This window comes from Perissodus microlepis, chromosome 4 (genome assembly GCF_051167445.1).
Source record: "Perissodus microlepis isolate ML-2025 ecotype Zambia chromosome 4, ASM5116744v1, whole genome shotgun sequence".
Classification (NCBI taxonomy): Eukaryota; Metazoa; Chordata; class Actinopteri; order Cichliformes; family Cichlidae; genus Perissodus; species Perissodus microlepis.
This window is the reverse complement of record NC_140464.1, coordinates 10438883-10460290: the sequence shown is the minus strand read 5'-3', so window position 1 is coordinate 10460290 and position 21408 is coordinate 10438883. Positions and strand designations below refer to the sequence as shown.

General features: G+C 38.2%; 3 protein-coding genes across 9 annotated transcripts; 2 read left to right on the top strand and 1 right to left on the bottom strand.

The window, feature by feature from the left end:
- Positions 1–194: 194 nt before the first annotated feature.
- Positions 195–1003, bottom strand: LOC146388330 (hemoglobin subunit alpha-A-like). The gene is made up of 3 exons (XM_084925578.1): positions 856–1003; positions 547–754; positions 195–428 (listed from the first exon to the last, which is right to left on the bottom strand). Exons 1-3 carry the CDS (start codon positions 948–950, stop codon positions 300–302), a joined length of 432 nt encoding a protein of 143 aa, XP_084781704.1. The 5' UTR covers positions 951–1003; the 3' UTR covers positions 195–299.
- A 922-nt stretch (positions 1004–1925) lies between these two features.
- On the top strand, positions 1926–2870 carry LOC146388329 (hemoglobin subunit beta-A-like). Its single transcript, XM_084925567.1, has 3 exons — positions 1926–2078; positions 2276–2498; positions 2609–2870. Exons 1-3 carry the CDS (start codon positions 1987–1989, stop codon positions 2738–2740), a joined length of 447 nt encoding a protein of 148 aa, XP_084781693.1. The 5' UTR covers positions 1926–1986; the 3' UTR covers positions 2741–2870.
- A 2770-nt stretch (positions 2871–5640) lies between these two features.
- On the top strand, positions 5641–21360 carry nprl3 (NPR3-like, GATOR1 complex subunit). Of its 7 annotated transcripts, none has more exons than XM_084925551.1 (14): positions 5641–6056; positions 6967–7036; positions 9332–9370; positions 10037–10169; positions 13357–13431; positions 16461–16611; positions 16717–16795; positions 16901–17038; positions 18626–18782; positions 19171–19277; positions 19466–19595; positions 20004–20232; positions 20316–20508; positions 21015–21360. In XM_084925551.1, exons 1-14 carry the CDS (start codon positions 5861–5863, stop codon positions 21178–21180), a joined length of 1863 nt encoding a protein of 620 aa, XP_084781677.1. In that variant the 5' UTR covers positions 5641–5860; the 3' UTR covers positions 21181–21360. The 7 variants fall into 7 exon arrangements, with proteins under 7 accessions (XP_084781677.1, XP_084781678.1, XP_084781676.1 ...); XM_084925552.1 differs by having other exon boundaries at positions 16714–16795; positions 20019–20232; XM_084925550.1 differs by having other exon boundaries at positions 16714–16795.
- Positions 21361–21408: the final 48 nt, after the last annotated feature.

Sequence of the window (21408 nt, the reverse complement as noted above, 5' to 3'; positions counted from 1 at the left end):
CAGTGCAAAATGTTAGAAGGTTAAATTTGCATTTAACACAACTGTATGTTTATTTCTGATTGAATTTTTTTTTTCCTATGCTCCCACACCCCCTTCTGTCACTACATTATTATTATTTTAATTTCTTAACACACACCTGCAATTGTGTCAAAAGTGAATAGTGTAGGGATGCAGACAAAGAAGAAAGGACCAGCTTGCAGTGTTTATTATATTTATTAACGGAGCTCTGCCATTTTAAGAGGTTTTATTGACACTACTGTAGATGACAGGCTTCATAGGGGCTCCGGAGTTGCCGCATTTTAGCGGTATTTCTCGGACAGAGCGAGAGCCAAGTTCTGGAGGAACTTGTCAACGGAGAGGTGGACTTCGGGAGTGAAGTCTCCGGGGAAGAACATGCTCATGCACAAGAGGAGGTTGTGAGAAAGGATCTGTGAGGCAAAAAACACATGCATATGTTAGGTCGAAAAGTCTATATTGCCTCTTGACTAATGTAATCTCTGTCTACAACGTGATCATTGTTGCGTGGATGTTACTGTTTGAGCTTACCCTGAAGTTGGCAGGGTCCACTCTGAGCTTGAAAGCGTGGAGCTCGCTGAGGGCAGACAGACCTCCAGTAAGGTCGTCAATCTTTGACACAGCGTCTCCAATGGCCGCCATGATGGTGGCACCATGCTTTTTCACCTGCGCAGAGCTTGGACTCAGATCGGACCAGTGAGAAAAGTAGATCTTGGTCTGGGGATAAGCAGTCAGCATCCTGTAAAATATATATTCAAATGATGGAAATATGAATAAGTACTTACTAATTAATAAAAGTATGAATGAATAAAGAATGAAAAGAAAAGGGCAAAATACAACCTCCCCAGAGCCTCTCCTCCAATCTCAGCTGTCTTCGGGGCCACTTTGGCCCAGAAGTTCCTCACCACGGCCTTGTCCTTTCCAGAGAGACTCATGTCTGCGTTTTCTTCAGTTGTCTTCTGAATTGAAAGAAAATGTGTTGACTATTTGTCACTATCATTTTTATATAACACCAAAATGGACCACACCCAGTATCACATTTAAACCACACCTCTGCGATAAAGAAAAAAATCCAGAAGTTTCCGAGGTATTTCTTGAGATAAAAGTTAACGCCCCTCCTTGTTTTTAAGATATGACTTATTTTGTTGGGGGAAAAAACTAATATATTTATCCCTTAAAGAAATTATTAAATAGCAAGAGGTTGTTGAAAAAGCAATGTGATATTTTATAAAATAATGTCCGAAGTGTAAAATATGAAACAAGTGGCAAATAATCTCTCGCTGCCAAACGCTCGTTGGGTCTTAAGAGAGAATTGGAGAATTAGATGACAACATAAGCACTCACAGAATGACACCACATAATCAAAAATTAAGATTTTTTTTTTTTACCAAAATCTTGGTAAGTAATCATATCCGAGGCATGGTGTGAGATATAAAAGGATGACTGGTTGTTGCGCTTCATGTGGGACTGCACAGCACCTTTATCCTTTGTATCCTATTTATTAGAGGTTGGAGAATTGTTTTCAAATAAAATAGGCTACATTTCTTTACTAGAGATGTGTGTTGCATATATATATATACACCAGAAACGGGTATTTACCCTACTTTCAGGCCAGCTTGTTGGGATCTGATCACTTACGAAAGATCAGAAATCACTTTCGAGGTTTAAATATTTTTTACTGTACGTATAGGTTAAAAACAGTCTATAAAGACCTGTAGTCTATAATTCTTATACTTATTTCTATATTTGTTACATTAAAAAAATATGTGTTTGCGTTTTTTTCCTTATAATCTGGTAAAGATCCTATCTTACTCATGGGCAACAACCCAAAAGCCTGACGGCTATAGTCCAATCAGATGCTTCCAGGACGAAGAGGTGTGGCACTATGTAATTAATAAAAAGCTCCCGAGGATCGGCGTTTGCGAAAAGGTTTCTGATCACAAGCTACGTGAAAACCTTTACGCTGTCAAAATGGTCGAGTGGACAGATGCTGAGCGCAAGGCCATCATAAGCCTGTGGGGAAAGATCGATGTGGGGGAAATCGGTCCCCTGGCCCTCAGCAGGTAACCTGCAGCTCATTGCAATTTAGAAACACATTTATGTATTGTGTGACTTTCTCTTCCTATAATCTTAAAACCGAACTGAAACCAATGCATCTACACGTATGTTTGTCTTTTTAGCTTTAAATGCATATTTTAAAAAAATATATATATATATGCATTAAAATAGTTGTTTTTTTCTCTCTCTTGTCTTATTCCAGGCATCTGATTGTGTACCCCTGGGGTCAGAGATACTTCAAAGCCTTTGGAGACCTGTCCACCAATGCCGCCATTATGGGAAACCCCAAAGTGGCACAACACGGAAAGACCGTGATGGGTGGTCTGGAAAATGCTGTGAAGAACTTGGACAACATCAAGCAGACCTACGCCAAACTGAGCGTTATGCACTCTGAGAAGCTCCACGTGGATCCCGATAACTTCAGGGTATCTCCCCACCAGCACCCAGAAACAATCATCACACATGGACCTGAAAAGGTTATCTAATTAGTTTGTGTTTATTAACTCTGTTAAGCATTTTCTTTCTCTCATTTTAGCTGTTCTCTGAATGCATCAGCGTGTGCGTTGCCGCTAAGTTTGGTCCCAGCGTCTTCACCCCTGAGGTCCAGGAAGCCTGGCAGAAGTTTTTGTCCGTGGTCGTTAATGCCCTGGGTAGACAGTACCACTAAATCTCTGGAGTGCCAGTTCATCAAAGATGTGCAACAGTCATAAAAGTGATTGTAAAATCATATCTCTTTAACTCTGTTGCCATATGCACTAATAAAATTAAAATAAAAAAATAAAAAAACTCAAATCAAACTCATTCTCCGTGCGATCATTTCAGGTGTTCTTATACCCGATAATTCAACACTAAGAATCATTTTGTGTCAGTTTAATTTTGTCTTCAAAAACAACATTAATGACTTCTTAATTAGGAAATATGCCCCGACTCATTCATTATTTACATTTCTTTGTCCTCATTACAACGTGTTTCAAAGATACTTAGTATTATATAACGGATTGCCATCTCCTCTGATTCTCAACCAGTATTCATTCTACTATATCGATTGCGACTATGGATATAATTAGTGTAGACTTTTTATTTTATTTTAGACTCTTTGGGTACCACTGAGTTTTCTGAAGTGTCAGTTCACATTTACAAACAAAAAGATGTGCAGCAGTCTTCCGGTTTCCGACATGTTCCTGCTTTGAAACTGTTGCATAGAAAAATGAAATGCAATAAACTGACTGCAACCTGTTGTGGCGTGATCACCTGGAAAAGTGCCGGGGTGGTGAGAATAAGGTGTGTGCCCTTGTGAGTCAGCAAATTGTATATTTGTTGTGAGTTATTTACAGTAATTTATTTCTTATCTTTGCCAGCGGAGAACGGTTATTCTGGCTTCTTTAAAAATGTACAGTTTGATATAAAAGGGAGTGGTTTTCTAAAATTAATGATAACAGTGTGTCACATATCGTGAGGGCGCGGTTGAAAGTTTTGGAACTGATACACACCGGGTGCCCGGGTCTTTTAGTACTTTATGACAGAAGACCTTACAAAAATCTTCATACATATCCCCTTATTATTTTTGAACAAACAAAGTTACCACTGTTAAAATGTGCTTTATTTCTGCAGGCGTCAGCCGGGGATTATAGTGCAGCTCTAAATGCATGCAAGTGAATAAACAGAGTTCCTATACTCACGTGATATTCAAAATGGAGAATAAAGAGAGTGCAATCCATCCAGCCATCCATCCATCCATCATCTTCATCTGGATCTAAAGTCAAAGTTCCCACAGTCGCCCAAATGCGTCATCTAGTGGATAAAATTTGACATTGACGAGCTTGTTTTATAGAGTTAAGATAAACTAAAATTAGAGCGGATTACAATTACTGTGCAAAACAGGGGAAAAGGTTATTTGTGTTTTGTTGTCAGACATATTCCGATCCATACAGAGATTTAAAAAGAATCTCCCCCAGTTTAAATCTCAACTCAAAACCCATCTGTTCAAATCTGCATATTCACTGTGAACCCACTGTTTGTTAATTTTATCTTGTGCTTTTGTTTTATTGTTCTTCATTTTATCATTTTTCCATTATGTGCTTTATCTAATTGTAAAGTGTCCTTGGGTGCATGTCTTGAAAGGCGCTTTATAAATAATTTATTGTTATTATTATTATTATTATTATTATTAAAAGAAAAAAAAAAGAAAAGAAAAGAAAAGAAAAATGGACAAGAAATGAAAATAGGTTTTAGAAACAATTTAGTTCCTCAATATCTCGTTTGGAGTTTTACCATTTCATCGTCATCGTCATCCTTTTCCTACTGGTACACAGTCACCAGATCCCAATCCAACACAGTAGCTTTGGGATGCAGTGGAAAGAGAGATTCACAACATAGATCACACACCTACTGTGTGATATTGTCATGGAAATGCAAAAATCTTTCAGGAACGTTTCCAGCACATTGTTGAATTTATGCCATGAAGAATTGATGCAGTTATGAAGGTAAAAGGAAGTCCAACTTAGTACTAGCAAGATGTACCTAATGAAGTGGCCAACCTAATGAAGTGGCCAATGAGTGTTTATTGCAGTGCATATATGCAATTCATGTACATATGCATGGCAACATCTGTTTATTGTGACTATATCATGTCTCCCTGTCCTTAAATAATATTTGTTGACATCTACAAATATACTTTTTAGGAATCCCATGAAAATCGAGTGACCTGGTGTGGCACTTTATGAGGTACTTTTTTATTAAAAAATTTAAAAAAAAGTATAATAGAATCTTTATTAAAATTAACACATCACACAAAATGGTACAGAAGAGAAAGTTATGGCAATAGAAAATGAACTCATGAGTGTATAATTAAATAAGAATAAACAAATAAATACATGAATTATATCATTAAATAAAACAACTTTGACTTATTAGAGGAGTGGAGGATTGTATTACATTGTCTTTCACAGTTGTTTGTGTATCTACAGAATACACAAACAGTTGTTTATGTGTATCTATTATTATATTATAATTTTCAAATTAAGATAAACAACAATTTCCAATCACCTTGAAGCATTAGTAACATGTCCCACATTGTCCCATACAAACGCTCTCTCTGAGCTATATTTGGTTTCTTGGGCTCTCGTTGTCCTGCGTATGCATCCTCTAAATTATGTATTCCTGACAACTTTTTTTCAAAAGATTCTCAAAGTGATTTTTCTGACTCAGAGAGTAATTTCTTGCTTTTCATGCTGATGAGATCTGCGGTAGTTAATTAGGAGTTCATTTAGGTTATTTGTAATGTGTTGACACAGCACTGGTTCATGTCTTAGATTGGGTCTTCATAGCTCAACGTTAAGTTAGTCTGAAGGACTAAAAATAAGTGAAAAGTCAGTCAACGTGCAAAGGAAAACTTCAAAATACCCTCATAAAGCCTGGATATCTATTGCTCAAGACTAATTCAAAAATATTAATAACAACAATTCAAGAAAGTCTCGCTCCTTGGAAGCAAAATCTATAGAAATCACGGTGAGTGACGCAGTAGATTAAGTAGTAGCGGAAGAATATGATATCTGCCCTCTTTGTTTCAGCCGAACAGTTTTCACAGTGACACAAAACAATCCCAACAGTGGTGGATGGATGTGCGGTAGGGTATAATATCAAGGCTTTATAGTTAACTTTAGTCAGGCTATAATTTGTCTCTGGTCGGTGTCTTTGTATGGCAAACACTGGTATTAAGCTTGAAGTGAAGCAAGATTACGCTCCCTGTCTGTTTGAAGCTAACTGAGGAGTTAGCTAGAATGCTAACATGATGCTCAACCCGTCAGTCGGTCTACCAGATGACCGAAAGTCCTTGTACCCTCAGTCCCAAAGTAGTGCATACAAATGCGGCGACAAAACCAGCCCTATTAGCGTCATACTGGTTAGCTCTGGAAGCCGAGGGAACAAACTCCTTTTCCGATATCCCTACCAAAAGGTCGCTGAGTGTCCGTCATCTCTCTCAGGTAGGCGTAGCATTAGCATGAAGCAGAAACATAAACATTTACGCACACACAGATAACCCGGTGTCACTTCCACGTAATTACATATTTACAGGAGATAATAAAGCAGCAGTGTAATCCAGGGCAGACCAACAGTCCCTTTTGTTGTGATTGTCGACTTTGGAACTGCGGATTGTCTTTTTTTTTTTTTTTTTTTTTGAGGATCGGGTCTGCTTGTTCTTCTTTCTTGAAGTTTCCCTCTTGGCCTCTCAGATTGTTGTTGGTGGATGTGCCACATAAATTTGATGTACTTTTGTTCATTCACAAGTTCCTCTTGTTGCTGGTGTTGCGCCAAAAACTCATTGCAGTTGTTTCTGTGTGTCTTTTATGCCTAATAACCTTTCTTATAATTGGAAATAGGCTGCAGTCAAAAAGATTTCCGGACAGGATTTTATATAAAATAAAGCATTTACTTGATTTGCCAGTATCTGTATGTCTCAGCGTTATTGCACCTACTCTGTGTTCTAGATCAGGACTGGCCCAGGTTTCTCTTAAAAATGCATTTTAATGACACTTTTTACCTGGATAATTCAAAGATATATAAAAGTTCTACCTTGTGATAGGACTGTTCTTTCTCGCTCAGAATGACGTCATATCATTCATGAGCGATATCTTTGAGACTGTAGGCCATGAAGTTATTTACAGCAGTTTAAATACCAGCAATTGTGTTTTTGGCAAATACTGGCACAGTACTGATGCTGAGAGGCTTTTACTAGGAACAGGGACATGAACTAGGACAGTAAAAGCATGTGTCTCTCTAACACAATTTTATGATCAGTGAGTTGAAGTCAGATTCACAGTGGTTCTTATTTTTGTTATGAGTCTAATATGTATTTTTCATAATGACTAACTCTCACTGATATCTGTCCACAAGCAAAACAGCGGAATCCATATGTGCTGAACACATCTGGGGATGAGCTTGATGACCAGGATGGTGATTCAAGGTATTTCTATAATCTTCATTTACTTTTTTTTATGTATTATTCAACTTACTGTTTCATTCTGAGATCCAAATGAGCTTATTAAGCTCATTATGTTTCCTCCATCATGCTTGTAATCTTTTTTCCCCCATCTAGACACACTTTTTGTTTTTCAGCAATATTATAGATGCTGACACACATTTTAAATCAGTGGTTCTCAAACTGTGGGAGAGTGTGGATTACCAGGAAAAACTATTAGGTTAAGCTATTAGGTTATTGAAAACATTGAGCTGTTGAGAACTACTGATTTTAATTAATTGTGTGGATGACCTTTAATAAACTTTATTAAACTGATAAAATAATTGAGTAAAACAGTTCAGTATATATATTTTTTAAAACAAAAACGTTCACCTCACTTTGTACCTAATATTTGTCACAGCCCAAGGTGCTGCTTGGATAGACTCACTTTTCCCAGCTGCTAAGAGATACACTCACTGGCCACTTTATTAGGTACACCTTACTAGTAATGGATTGGACCCATTTTCCATCTGTTTAAACGTTTGATGTGATGTGCTTTTAGCAACGCTCTTCTGCATGCCTTGGGTCTAAGCTCAAAATAGTTTGTCCATTCTCCTTTGTCTTCTGGCACCAACAAAGCATTTTCACCCAGAAAAGCACCACTTACTTAACATTTTCTCGGTTTTAGGCCATTCTGTGTAAATGCTAGAGTTGGTTATGCAGGTTGACTTGACTCTGTTGCTGCCATGTGATTGGCTGATTAGATATTTGCATTAACAAGCAGTTGAGCAAGTGTATGTAGTATAGTGGGCAGTGAGTGTATGTAACCCCCTAATGTGCATCTTAAGATAGGGCTGTTCGATATATCGGATGACGATATAAAAACGTCTATCGTTTCATTTTACGCTATCGTTTGTTTCGTGGTGTCACAAAATAAACTGTTTACGGCAATATTTTTTCATCGTTTTGATGGTCACTGTAGTGGCTATATTAATTTCTTAAAGTTCTCTCTTTCTCTTATATTTTATATAACCACACTACAGACGGACAAGCGCCTGTTTTTATGCGTTGTGGTTAGCAACAACAACGGTAACAGCATCGCGTCTCCGCTTGTTTATGTTCCACATAAACCTTTCACAATAAAGCTCAAGATCCTGTTGAGACTTTTCAAAATAAACTGAATCACGTGAAAGAGCAGATTATTTACGGATGAGAATTTAAAAAGAGCCGCCAGGTGCTAAAAAATAAACCTTGGACTCAAACGTTAGAACAGGCTTTCCCCCGCAGCACGCTGTGTGATAAATACTCACAAAGAAAACGGCGGCCTTTACAACTTATGTCTAAAAATGTATAGTTTTCATGCATCGGTTAAAACACTCGACTCCAGGTACATGACGCGCAGCTGGAAACACTTCCCGCAAGACGAGCTGCCCGAGATTCACAGAATTTACAGAAAATGTTACATTTTTGTGATTTATATCGTTATCGGGATGATAGAATTCTTATATCGGGATATGAGATTTTGGTCATATTGCACAGCCCTATCTTAAGATGAGTTTCTATTTTGTCTTTCATGCTAGTAAGGTTCCATCAAGGCAGTTACTGTGTAACCACACCAGCAGTCACGTTCTGAATTTAGCTGGGACACTTCTTCATCTACTGAGTAAAACAAAAGAGTAAAAATGCTTCTCAGTGATGCCACATACGTGTCAATAGCTGTATAATGTTCATATAAGTCTGTAAAATAACCTATTCATAGAAGCTTTGTTTACGTCATTTTGTTATTATTAGCTTTATTAAAGCAAGCAGTGCCATTCAATTGCATAAGAGCAGCTTTCATTTGGTGTTCATGACGTGAAACATATCTTAGATATTGGGCAGGTAGTGTAGGAATTTCCAGACTAATTTAGCAGAACAAAAATAAGAAAATTTTTGTTGAAAATCAGGATTATGATTTTTCTGATATATATTCTGTTACTTCCCACCAGCAGCGTTTAAAATTATTTGAAGCCATACATTAACTGTATTAACCGTAAAGATAATTCAGACTTATTTTATTGTACTGTTATATTTTATTACAAACTTAGTTACCTTGAAAACCTTTGAGGCGGGTATAGAAGCTCACTAACCAGCACTGCTGGTATTAGAACTTCAGCACACCAGTGTTTTCACATCACATTATCACATGTTTGTTCGGCTTGTTTTGATGTCCATTTTTATGCATTTAGCCCAACTGTGTGTTGCATTTTCCCTTTTGTTTGTTTTTTTTTCTTCTTTTTTGTGGCCCAATCCCCATTTCAGAGAGCAATCTCCACTAACTGACGAACAGTTGGTAGCAGGGTAAGACGAAATCATTCTAAACCACCTTTCCTTCGCTTAGATCACCCCTGTCTTTTTATCCCCTTCTTTCCTATTTTGTGTCTTATATGGATCTCCAACCCTGATCTAAGTACACAATCCTTTTAAAATGTCGTACAAGAATGAATCAGTGCTTTGGTTTTTACAAAATATGAGTTTAAGGCTATCATTGAAGCTTTAGTCTGTATTGTTTATATTACCTCTAGCATGTAGAGTAAGCTTTAAAGAACACAGTTCAAATTGTGGTGGTGGAGTAAGTCTGTGGTGTGTTTAATTTTTTTTTTATTTCCGAGAGTTAACACCTTAATTTGTGTCCTTTTGATCACAGCATGAGTTACTTAAGTCAAACCAGCATGAGTCTTTCACACTCTTCATTCATACAGCGATTGCACCTTTTCCGCAAAGAGGCCTTTTTCCTCTTTTCGCCTCTCTAGTAGGCAAACAAGTTTTGTTTTCCATTTATACACTTGTTGAATTTAATTACAGGCAGATGCATCTGATTAATGTAACCTCTCCGATAGACAGGAATGTGAAAAGTATAAGCAAACTGAGCTAATTTAAACTTTCTCACTCATCTCAGTTGTGTCTGTGATGTCCGCGCTCTCCCCACACTGCACATTTTCTTATTGGGGTTTTTCCCTCTTTTAGGTTCTCTGACATCGTCCTCTCCACAATCCTGGCCACCAAATCTGATATGTGTGGAAAGAAGTTTGAACTGAAGATAGACAATGTTCGATTTGTGGGCCACCCCACCCTGCTTCAGCATCCTCCTATCATCCAGGTAGGAACAGATAAAAAATTGAGCTCACATGCTGACAGGTGTAAATAATTTCTGGTCAGAAAACGTATTTAATCAGCATGTTATAGGGTCAAATTTGCTATTTGGGGAAACTTACTATAAGGCTGCAATTGCAAAAAAATTGCTTATGGCTCACAGGTGCTAGGTTAACAGTGCACTAATTCATGAGCAGTATATTCTACCAAGCACAGCTTAAGATGCAAGACGTTATATATGCATGCTATGTGAGACTGCAGGTATTAACCATAGGGAGAAAAGTTGCCTGTCTATGAAAAGCGCTTAATAATTAAACTTTACATCTACTTACTTACACCTGAGATTCAGACTTTAATCTAGCACACTTTGGATTTGAGTCACATTAGTACCTATAGTCTAACAAACTTTTAAGATGATATTTAAAACATGTGACTCTAGAGAGAAGTTTAAAGAAAAGCAAATAACTTCAAAGTCTGTTTGTGATGTTTCATTGATCCGCGTGTTCACACTGTTTTCATTTTGAAGCAATCTCAGTGTAGAAATGCGACTCAAAGCCTGAAATTCTGGCAACTGATGTGTTCACTGTAAAAAGTACCTTTATTGACTGTAATACAGCCATGGATTGTATGCATCTCGTACAGGGCAACTATTCTCCCTCTATTAGCTACACTGATGTCAGTTCTAGTATTAAGGATATACACAGGTCTTGTCTCTAATAGGGCTGCCACAAACGATTATTTTGATAGTTGACTAGTCACCGATTATTTTTGCGATTAGTCGACTAATCAAATCATGCATCCATTGGACATAAAACGTACAGCTTATTGCACCAGCACGCATCTGCTCTTATATAACTATCATTAGCTTACAGCTTTAAGTGTGTAAGGTATGTGCAAACTAAAAGTAAAGACAAGGTGACAGTTTATTACATTTTAATGAAATTTGCAGATTGTTTCGGTGAAGTTTAATAAACTCCTTGCTATCTAAAATATAACAGGACACCGGAGTATATTCTCGAGCATCTCACACTTCTGATAATCAGTTGTCTGCTTGACGTTTATTCAGCTGTGTAAAAACTATAACTCTAATCTCAGCCAAACCGATTTACCCAGGAACAAATAAAATACTGAAAAAAGCCAAACAATAACATTTGTAAGTTATCTAAGTGACTTATATATATTTAACCTGAGTAGCAAAAAACGTCGGAGCGCTTTTGAAAATATGTGATGTCTTGATAAATTGAGCAGATATTTGAAGTTTACACAGCTACATTCTCGCCTGAAAATATGTTAAACGTTTAGTTTGTGACCCAGAAAGAATAATAAGACTAATATTAAAACTAACTAACTGCCGCCATTGTTGTAAACTGAGCAGGGTCGCGCTATGAATTCTGGGATAGGTTGGGCCACGAAGTATACACCCGACCCATCCTTCAAATTTGGGGAAATGAAGGGCGCATTTGTTGGCCGCTTTTGTCAGAGTCTTCGAATTTGGACAGTCTGTAACGTAATCGGCCTACAAATGCGGGCACAGTAGGATGGGTTCCTGAATTTGGACACAGCTACGATACCTGACACTGCTTCTTCTTCTTCGGGGTTTAACGGCAGCTGGCATCCTTGTACATGCAGTGCTGCCACCTTCTGTTTCAGTCCGTTATTACACTCTTAAATCCTACTTATTCCTGCGTCTTTTGGGATCTTGCAAAGCTTCAAACGATGCGTCGGCTATTAAATTAGTCGTCGACAATTTGATAGTCGACATAATCGTGACTAGTCGACTAATCGTGGCAGCCCTAGTCTCTAAACATGTGGAGTGAGGCCTAAATGAAGGTCTGTAAGATAGAGTGAGAGTCTTGGCACTGTGTTCACTGATTTTAAAGAAATATAATAGGACTGACTAATCAGCTGTTGGGTCTCCAGCTCCTTTGTTTTGATTAATGACATCTGCTCACTTGTTCTGTCACATGTGGAGTGTTGCTCATTAATGTGGTCACCTGCTGCTGAAAGCTCCTACAATACAAATGTGTGGAACATGTATAAGCAAATATTTTGGCTCACTGCTGATAAACAATTCAATTCACGTGTTTTATTATTTATTTATGCAAACTCCTTTATTATGAAATCTGTGCCACATTTCTTTTGTAAGTACTGGTTTTAGCCACGATCTCGTGACACATGAAGTGAATTCTTTAGCTTACAGTTGAACTAATTTTATGACAAGAGCTGTTCTATACAGAGGTTCCTCTCTCTGGAACGGGTTGCCAAGCAACACCAAACTGATCAAAAACAGGGGTTCATTTAAGAAGCCACTAAAGCAGTACCTGCAGAGCTTAACTGAAACATGAATGGCAAATTATTGTTGTTGTAATGTTTTACGTCTTTGTTTGTTGATTTTTAGCGAAATGCTGCGCTGTTTTGAAATTTGTTGATGTATATATGTTGACTAATACATAAACAATAAACAATAGAAAGTGTCAACTATTATTATAATTATTATCATCATTATTATCATATTGTTGTGTATCGGTACTTAGCTTGAATAATATATATTCAATCGTGGCTTGTTTGAAATTTGGCTGAAGCTCCCCGCTGTCAGTCTTTTAGTCTAATGACTCACAGCATGTGTTGCTAAGATAATGGTGTATCACACAGGGTGGAGAAAATAGAGAAATATGAAAGTCACAAGGGTTGCACTTATTCTTTACAACAACACCTACTGTATCTGACTTAAAATTACCATGGATGTCATGCAGCACTTCTGTTTACCTAAACTGAACATTTCAGTCCACAGTAAATTCATAAGATCATTGTACAAGTCTGGTGTGACATATCATGGAAGTTAGGCCTTAAGGTTAAGGCTTAGCTTCCATAGCATTTTGATTAGGTCTTAATTATTTAATTCATTTTACAAGTGAAAAGTGTGAAACCTCCTTTTATCAAATTAAATACTGTACTGCTCTTTTTGTTACAACATTTGATTTTGTTGCACTGGACATTGGAAAAGTTGTGGCAGGTTTTATTTGAGCGTTTTTAAATGTCATAGTCTTCCAAAGAAAAAAAATAAATCTAAAAAATGGCATCAGTTAGTAGTTTTGACTATAACAGCAAAATAACAAACTGTAAACCGACATTTTAATATAAAGGCTTGTCTAGATTTTGCATCTGGTGATAAGTTTGTCTTTTTTTCTTTGCAGGTTTCTAAAACAGATCCTTCACCCAAGAGAGAAATGCCAACAATGATCTTGTTTAATGTGGTGTTTGCACTCAGGGTATGCACAAGATGTATTTTGATTTTAATTTTAAATGTTTAGGATTAGGATTCACCTTTATTGTCATTACACATGTGTAAATACAGGGTTACGAAGTACAATTTGCATCTAATTAGAAGTGCAAGAGTAGTAAGTGCAATAAGAGCAATTATATACAGATAAGTGGAGAGCAAATATACAGATGTACTACGGGCAAATGTACAGATATACTGATATATGTCAGATATAGGTCGGTACCTGACCCGCGAGGCCAAATGTTAAGTGTGTAACTGTAAAACTCTTGATATTGGAAACTTTAAACTTAATAATAATTTACATTTAGTTAGCTTGGGTGGGACACATAGATTTTGTGTTTTCTTTAATCTGTGAATGGGAGTGGTATGGGTAGCTGATAATATTCCAGTATACTCTATCAGTGAGAGCATGGTAACTTAGAGGGAGGAAGGGGGGCTTAATCACGTTGACCAGCGCGTCCCTCCCCATGCTGAGTCATGGTTCCCAGTAAGAGCAAGCAAAAAGTACTTAGTCATGTTTTTAATATCTTCCTGGCAACTGTGGAAATTCTGTACAAAAACACAGCAGGCCCACATGGCAGTATGTAAACCAAACACTGCTACATTTTGTCTTCATGTATTTTGTATGTTTATTATTTATGTTTATAATTAACATTATTTGATATTCTCATTTCTCTAATAAAACCATATCAACTTGCATTGAATAGGGATGCACCAATTGTGAACTTCTGAGAAGATGATGATGGTTGAAGTTGATGGTGAAAATAACAATTTGCCCACTTGCCAGTGCTAATATCCATCCATCCATCTTCTTCCGCTTTATCCGGGGCCAGGTCGCGGGGGCAGCAGCCTAAGCAGAGAAGCCCAGACCTCCCTCTCCCCTAGCTTATCCAGGGGAATACCAAGGCGTTCCCAGGCCAGCCGAGAGATATAATCTCTCCAGCGTGTCCTGGGTCTGCCCCGGGACATGCCTGGAACACCTCACGCAGGAGGCGCCCAGGAGGCATCCTTGTCAGATGCCCAAACCACCTCACTGGCTCCTTTTGATGTGGAAGAGCAGCTGCTCTCCTCTGAGCCCCTCCCGGATGGCTGAACTTCTCAACCTATCTCTAAGGGAGAGGCCAGCCACCCTTCGGAGGAAGCTCATTTCCACCGCTTGTATCCGCGATCTCGTTCTTTCGGTCACTGCCCACAGCTCGTGGCCATAGGTGAGGGTAGGGACGTAGATCGACCGGTAAATTGAGAGCTTCGCTTTTACACTCAGCTCTCCCTTCACCACGACGGACCAGTGCAGCGTCCGCAGCACCAATCCATCTGTTGAGTTCCGGCTCCCTTCTCCCATCACTCGCGAACAAGACCCCGAGATACTTGAACTCCTCCACTTGGGGCAGGAACTCATCCCCGACCCAAGTGGGCAGTGCTAATAGAGATATTTTATTTGATTATTTTATTTCTGTAGTTATTTATCCACTTCTGCTTTGTTGGTAAAAAGACATTTCCATTATAAACAGTTTCTAAGTCTTTCAACTATTTAAAAGGCTCCACATGTACATAGGTATTTTTTCTTTGAGTTTTGGCCTTTGTTTACACGTAAACAGCATTTTAGTTCACTGGACATGGAGCCTTTGAAAAAACCCCATATTTAAATGGAGAAGATTGATTTGTTTTGCATCATCAAAGGTGTGTGCCTTTATCTCATTTTTGACATCAGTGTCAAAAACACTGTTGTTGTTTGTAGACTTCTAATTGGTCAACATATCTGTAAAGTTACAGTTTTATTACTTTTGCTTTGGCAAAAGCACTTGACTCTGCTTTTTACATTTTCACCTGTCTACATGTGAAGCCTGAAACACCTTTTAACATCTGAAGTAGGGGAACAGTTACTGTCACAAAACACATAAGTTATAAACACTGACATTTGTAAATATCAAGTTATTTACCAGTACGTCAACAAGAGTCATATAGTCTGTATCAATGTTTGGCTAATACGCATTGATGCTACTGATCCATGCTCAGGAGGTGGAGGTACTAATTAGAAGGTTAGTGCTCCAGGCTGCATGCCAAAGTATCCTTGTGAAAGTTTTATCACGCACTTTGAGCACTCACGTAGAGTAGAAAAGCACTATGTAAGAACCAGTCCATTTACCTTAAAATAAGATCTACTTTATATCCAATATGTTGGGAAATTCTTGTGTCAAAGCAGCAAAAAACATTAAACACAACTTATATACATGTAAAATATTACTATACGAATTAAAACACTGTATGACAAAACAGTATCGTAGTGTGAAAACTGTACAAAAGAAATTAGAATAAATCAGAATGTAAAATAAAATATAGGAGCTCAAGAAGTAAAAGTTTATTACAATAAAAGTAAAAAGTAACATTTTAAATAAAATACAATAAAAAAAGCTGCATAAAATTCCTCAATAAAGTAAAAATAGCTCAGTAAAACAAAAAAAATTAGTGTTATATACATTTCTCCATCTTTGTTTTCATACCTAAGGTGGACTGATTATAAGAAACAATAATTCCATGTACAACAACCTCACATCTGCTCAAGTTTAATCAAAATGCAATTCGTAATTCTTAACATTATAAGACGTAGAAATTATTGCAGAGCCTTTGTATTGAATTGCGTAAATATGACAAGAAATAAACATCAAAGATGTGCTCAAAAACAACATTTATACTGAGTGTGTTAAGTCATATTCATTCATCTTTCAGCGGGTGCCATGCTAAGATCATTAACTGACGTTAGGTGTAAAATAAACAGGATGTTTAATAGTTAACAGCTGACAGCCTGGACATGAATGTGAACTGATCCATGTTGTATACAGCACTTTGAGTACTCCGGGAGAGTAGAAAAGCACTATATAAGAATCAGTCCATTTACCATTTACCATCCACACAAAAAAGCACTGGTGTTATAATCAAAGTGTAACAAATACATTTTTCTTTCTTTGCATAATTATGACATTTAAAAAGTGGCTGATTTTCATCTCTGGCCTGCAGGCAAATGCTGACCCATCCGTCATAAGCTGCATGCACAACCTGTCACGGCGCATTGCCATTGCTCTGCAGCACGAGGAGCGCCGCTGCCAGTATCTGACCCGCGAGGCCAAACTCATGCTGGCCGTCCAGGAGGAAATTACCACGACTGAAAGTGAGATACAAGCTCAGACTACACATCAAATTTGCAGCTTGGTCTTAGTCAGACTTACATCTTTGTTAACATAGAATATTGGTATTTTGCTTCTGGTATCAGCAGATGGAAGCCCCCAGTCCCCATTTAGACAAATTCTTCCAAAATGTAAGCTAGCAAGAGACCTCAAGGAGGCGTATGACAGGTGTGTGACCACATGCATTTTACATTCATTTGTTTGGATTTTCTGTCTAAATTTGTGTAATATATGATTCTGCAATTGCTGATTCTGATGATGGCGCTTTTTCAGCCTTTGTACAACCGGTGTGGTGCGACTTCACATCAACGACTGGCTGGAGGTGAGCTTCTGTTTACCGCACAAGATCCACAGGATTGGTGACACCTACATCCCCCCAGAGGCATTAGAGCGCAGCCTTAAGGCCATAAGGTATATTACAGATTTGTTTTTCTTTTTATGTTACGTTTTCTTACATCTCACATCTTATTTGATTAGCTGTAACTAGAAGTACCTTGTTTACAGTTAAAGACACGGGAAGGGTGGGGAAGGGGAATATCTGTTCTAGATGAAATGAAATCAGCAGATGTGGGCTGTGTTGCTACAAATGGCCAATTAAAAACACCTATAGACCTCATTGGTCAAAACATAAACACATGGGTGTAATAGTTAATGCTTTTTCATGTCATATTTAAAATGATATTATTTATATTACACATTCATAACTTACTCTGTGGCTTCTGTGGATTCCTTCTGTTTTTTCACACATTGCATCTTTTCATGACAAAATAAGTTCATCCAGTTGCATTTGTGAATTAATCAATTGTGTTCATAATGTCTAATAATCATAATAATATGAATAACTTGTTAAGGCCAGAAAACAATCATTTTGTGACAGCCAGCTTGGAATATTAAAGTACAAACTAATTTGCTAAAAATGGACTTATCACAGCTTATAACTTCAGCAGTCATTCAAATGCACACATTTGTACTACGTTGGCTAGTCAGCTTAGGTCTATAACCATCAAATAACACAGCTTTGTCAAAATCCCTCCTTGATCCACAGGTCACCTTACCCTTCAGGCCTTTAGTCAGAATAGTCTAATTTCCCCTCAGTTTATGTTAAAGAAGTTTTGTGCCTTAATTAGCTGGATTGTATTTGGTAAGCAAATGTATGTACTTAATATATAAAGCACTCAAACGATGCAGAATTTAGTGTGGTCTTTAGTGCCGCCTACTGGCATTTCAATGTAATAGCTGTAGTTTTGATCAGCTCTCTCATTAGTTGCTGCTGCCCTGTGCAGGTACTTGGTTGGACCCCTTTTATCCTTCAGAATTCTTCATGGCATAGTTTTAACAAGGTGCTGGAAACATTCTTCTGAGATTTGGGGCCATGTTGACATAATAACATCACAAACAGGTTGCTGCAGATTTGTCAGTTTGTAAATGCAATTGGGATTTCTGTCAAATTTTAATGAGTCTGTGTAAGCCTGTGTAGCCTCAGTTTCCTGTTCATATTTGACATGAGTGGCAGTGGGGTGGTCTACTGCTGTAGCCCATCTATTCCTAGGTTCAATGTGTTGTACATTCAGAGATGCTCTTTTGCACACCTTGGTTTTGACAAGTTATTTAAGTTACTGTTGCTTTCCTATCTGACCTGCATCTAAAAGGCATTTTCACCTTTTTCTCTGTAAACCTGAAAGATGTCTGTGTGGGAAAATCCCAGTAGATCAGCAGCTTCTGGCATAAACAACCATTCCACATTCAAAGTCACTCAAATCATCTTTTTTCCCCATTCTGATGCTCAGTTTGACTGTCTTGACTATGTCTGCATACCTGAACACAATGAGTTGCTGCCATATGACTGGCTGATTGGATATTTAGTTAACAAACAGTTTAATATGTATACCTTTGTCTTTGTATGTAAAATAAAATAAATGTGTGTTTATTTCAAACAGAGTCTGCTTGTATGTGGATGTATGTTCATTTAGAAGCCGTATTGTGTGTCTGATCCTGCAGACCCTATCATGCCCTGTTGCTTCTGGAAAATGAGAAAACACTCCTCAGCCAGCTTCCCCTGGACTGCTCCCCTGCATTGATTCGCCTGATTAAAACCTGCTCAGCAGTGAAAAACCTGCAGCAGCTGGCACAGGATGCTGACCTGGCCTTACTTCAGGTACAGGACAGTCACACTACCTGGATCCGATTTCCAGTTTAAAATGTCAGATGTGATTCCCTTGAATTTATCAGATGAAATTAGTTTTTATAAGTCTAAAAGATGCATTAGTTGTGTTTAGTACACAAAGATCTATAAATCATTGTGCAGTATGTATCACTTATAGAATAGAAGAAAGTTAAAATGTGAAAAAGTGTACTGTGCATACATATATACTTTTAAAAAAGTATAACCTTCAGAAGTTGTTTAGTCGGGTGGTCTTTACTGTCATCTAGTGGCAGATATATGTAATGCAAATCTGAGAAAATCCCCATGTGTAGCTCTTATTTGCTTATTTTGCTTTCATTTGGCATCCTAGAGATTAATTGACAAATATTTTCTCATTTAGATCTTTCAGATTGCTGCTCATTTGGTTTATTGGGGCAAGGCAATTATCATCTACCCACTGTGTGAGAATAATGTCTACATGCTGTCTCCGCATGCCAACATCTGCCTGTGAGTATCTGATGTGATATAAGCCAGCTGGGAAGAGGAAATGAAGCACACTAATGCTAAGCACTCATCCATGGCATTTCCTCATATAGAGAGGCTTCCTGATCTGACTTGCAACACTGTTTGGAATTAAATTTAAAAGATGTTCTGTGATGGAATAAGCTCTGTGTTGTTCTCTTCTCCTTGAATAGATATTCACCATTGGCTGAGCAGTTTGCCCGGCAGTTTCCTGGTCATGATCTGCCCTCTATGTTAGCCAAGTTCTCACTGCCTGTCTCACTGGCTGAGTTTAGAAATCCCCTGGAAGCTCCCACACAGGAGGTGGGGGTTATTGCATGATGTGGAATACATGTGTGAAGCATTTCAAAAGAGAAATACCTTTATTAAACCTGTGAAAATGTCCCAGTTTATTTTTTTTTTAATTTGCATGATTTCAGGCATGTTTAATGAAATAACCTGATGTATATCTATGTCCTATAATATATAAATATATATGAAAACTGAACACAAACATAAGTTATAATACTTATAATCCTTGAGGTGGGCCATCATTCTTCGTCTTGTTCTGGCAGTGTAGGTCCTGATGAATTATTAATGGCAAAGGGACATCGTCTCTAGTGTATGCATCCTCCATTTTTCATGAGAACAGGATCAGACTCTTTCTTGTGGATCTATTTTAAAACATATTTGACCTGGTTACGTGAGCATTTTCCGATTCCCTTATTTCAGTTTATCCTAATGCAGTTTGCTGCTCTGCTGGTTAACCAGGCCCAGTTAATCCAGATGGTGGTTTGGATGCTGCAGCGCCGCCTCCTGATCCAGCTGCACACTTATGTGTGCTTGTTGGTACCACCCAGTGAGAATGAGCCTGGGCTGAGGGATGAAGACCCTCCGCTGGCTGCCCGAGTAGGAGGTCGCAGTCTCAGTACCCCTAGTGCGCTCAGTTTTGGCTCACCGAGTATGTCCTCCCGCCTCTACTCTTCTGCTCTTACGGCTCTAACTCGGTACTATAAAATCTGACATTCTTCTTGTTTTGTGTAGCCAGCAGTGATGACATGACCCTAACCAGTCCCAGTATGGAAAACTCCAGTGCAGAGCTGCTAACTGGTGGAGACTCCCCACTCAACAAGAGGATGACTGAGACACTGCTCGCCAGCCTGTCAGAGCACGAGAGGCAGTTTATTCTTAACATCCCCGCTGCACAAAATCCAGAGGATCTGCGGATGTTTGCGAGGTGATTAAATCTGCCTTTAACTGACAACAGGACCATAGTGTGCTTGTTTTATTAAGTGTTCTTAAGGTTGTCATTGTTCTGTTTTATGTTCAAACATGAGAGCGGTGTACATGGATGACATGAACTAACTGATTGCCTGCCTTTGCCTCATGCTTCTGTGTGTTTACCACAGCTGCCTTTTAACCTATGACAGCTCAACAGAGAAATTATCTTAGAAATGAAATGTTTATGTCTCTCAATAGATAAAAAAGTATTTGTTCGGTGGTTTGAATAAATCTACTTGCATTATATTGTAAAATTTAATTGGGCAGCATAGGCTAAAGAGTTAGTTTACCAGCAGTTAGGTGGAGATCAAAAGTGTCTGGAGAGCTTCTCAGCATTCCAGTGCTGCCACCTTCACAGCAATGAAGGCTCCCATCAGAGGTGCAAAAGTCCTGTCTCATGGATGATTGACACTGTTGATCAGTCAGTGAAACTCTTTCTCTTGTTATGTTAACTGCTTCCAGGCTACTGCACTATTTCCGAGGACATCACCACCTGGAAGAGATTATGTACAATGAGAACATGAGGCGCTCGCAGCTAAAGACGCTGTTTGACAAGTTCCGCAGTGTCCTTGTGGTTACCAACCATGAAGATCCCATTATTTCAATCTTTCAGTCACCAATGGACTAGCTGTGCAGACAGTGTTTCAGCAACTGGAAAATGTGTCAGTTTAGGAGAAGTTAATGGCCTGCTGGGCTCACAGCTAAGTGGTCAAAGACGTTTTAAAACAAAATGCCTTGACTGCAAGATGTTTTCGCTGTATGAGCCAAATGTTTGTTTACAGTAATAAATTATTTTGTATATATATCAGACATGCCTTAAGGGTTTTTTTGTGAATATTGGAAGTGTGTGCAGTGT

Bases quoted from the DNA above. Each gene is read 5' to 3' on its own strand.
- LOC146388330 (XM_084925578.1), bottom strand. From the start codon at position 950: ATGAGTCTCTCTGGAAAGGACAAGGCCGTGGTGAGGAACTTCTGGGCC. The intron at 755-855 runs GTTGTATTTTGC...TATATTTTACAG, and splicing joins GGAGGAGAGGCTCTGGGGAG to GATGCTGACTGCTTATCCCC. The intron at 429-546 runs GTAAGCTCAAAC...TTTGCCTCACAG, and splicing joins TGGACCCTGCCAACTTCAGG to ATCCTTTCTCACAACCTCCT.
- LOC146388329 (XM_084925567.1), top strand. From the start codon at position 1,987: ATGGTCGAGTGGACAGATGCTGAGCGCAAGGCCATCATAAGCCTGTGG. The intron at 2,079-2,275 runs GTAACCTGCAGC...GTCTTATTCCAG, and splicing joins GGTCCCCTGGCCCTCAGCAG to GCATCTGATTGTGTACCCCT. The intron at 2,499-2,608 runs GTATCTCCCCAC...CTCTCATTTTAG, and splicing joins TGGATCCCGATAACTTCAGG to CTGTTCTCTGAATGCATCAG.
- nprl3 (XM_084925550.1), top strand. From the start codon at position 5,861: ATGATGCTCAACCCGTCAGTCGGTCTACCAGATGACCGAAAGTCCTTG. The intron at 7,037-9,331 runs GTATTTCTATAA...TCCCCATTTCAG, and splicing joins GACCAGGATGGTGATTCAAG to AGAGCAATCTCCACTAACTG. The intron at 19,596-20,003 runs GTGGGGGTTATT...CCCTTATTTCAG, and splicing joins TGGAAGCTCCCACACAGGAG to TTTATCCTAATGCAGTTTGC.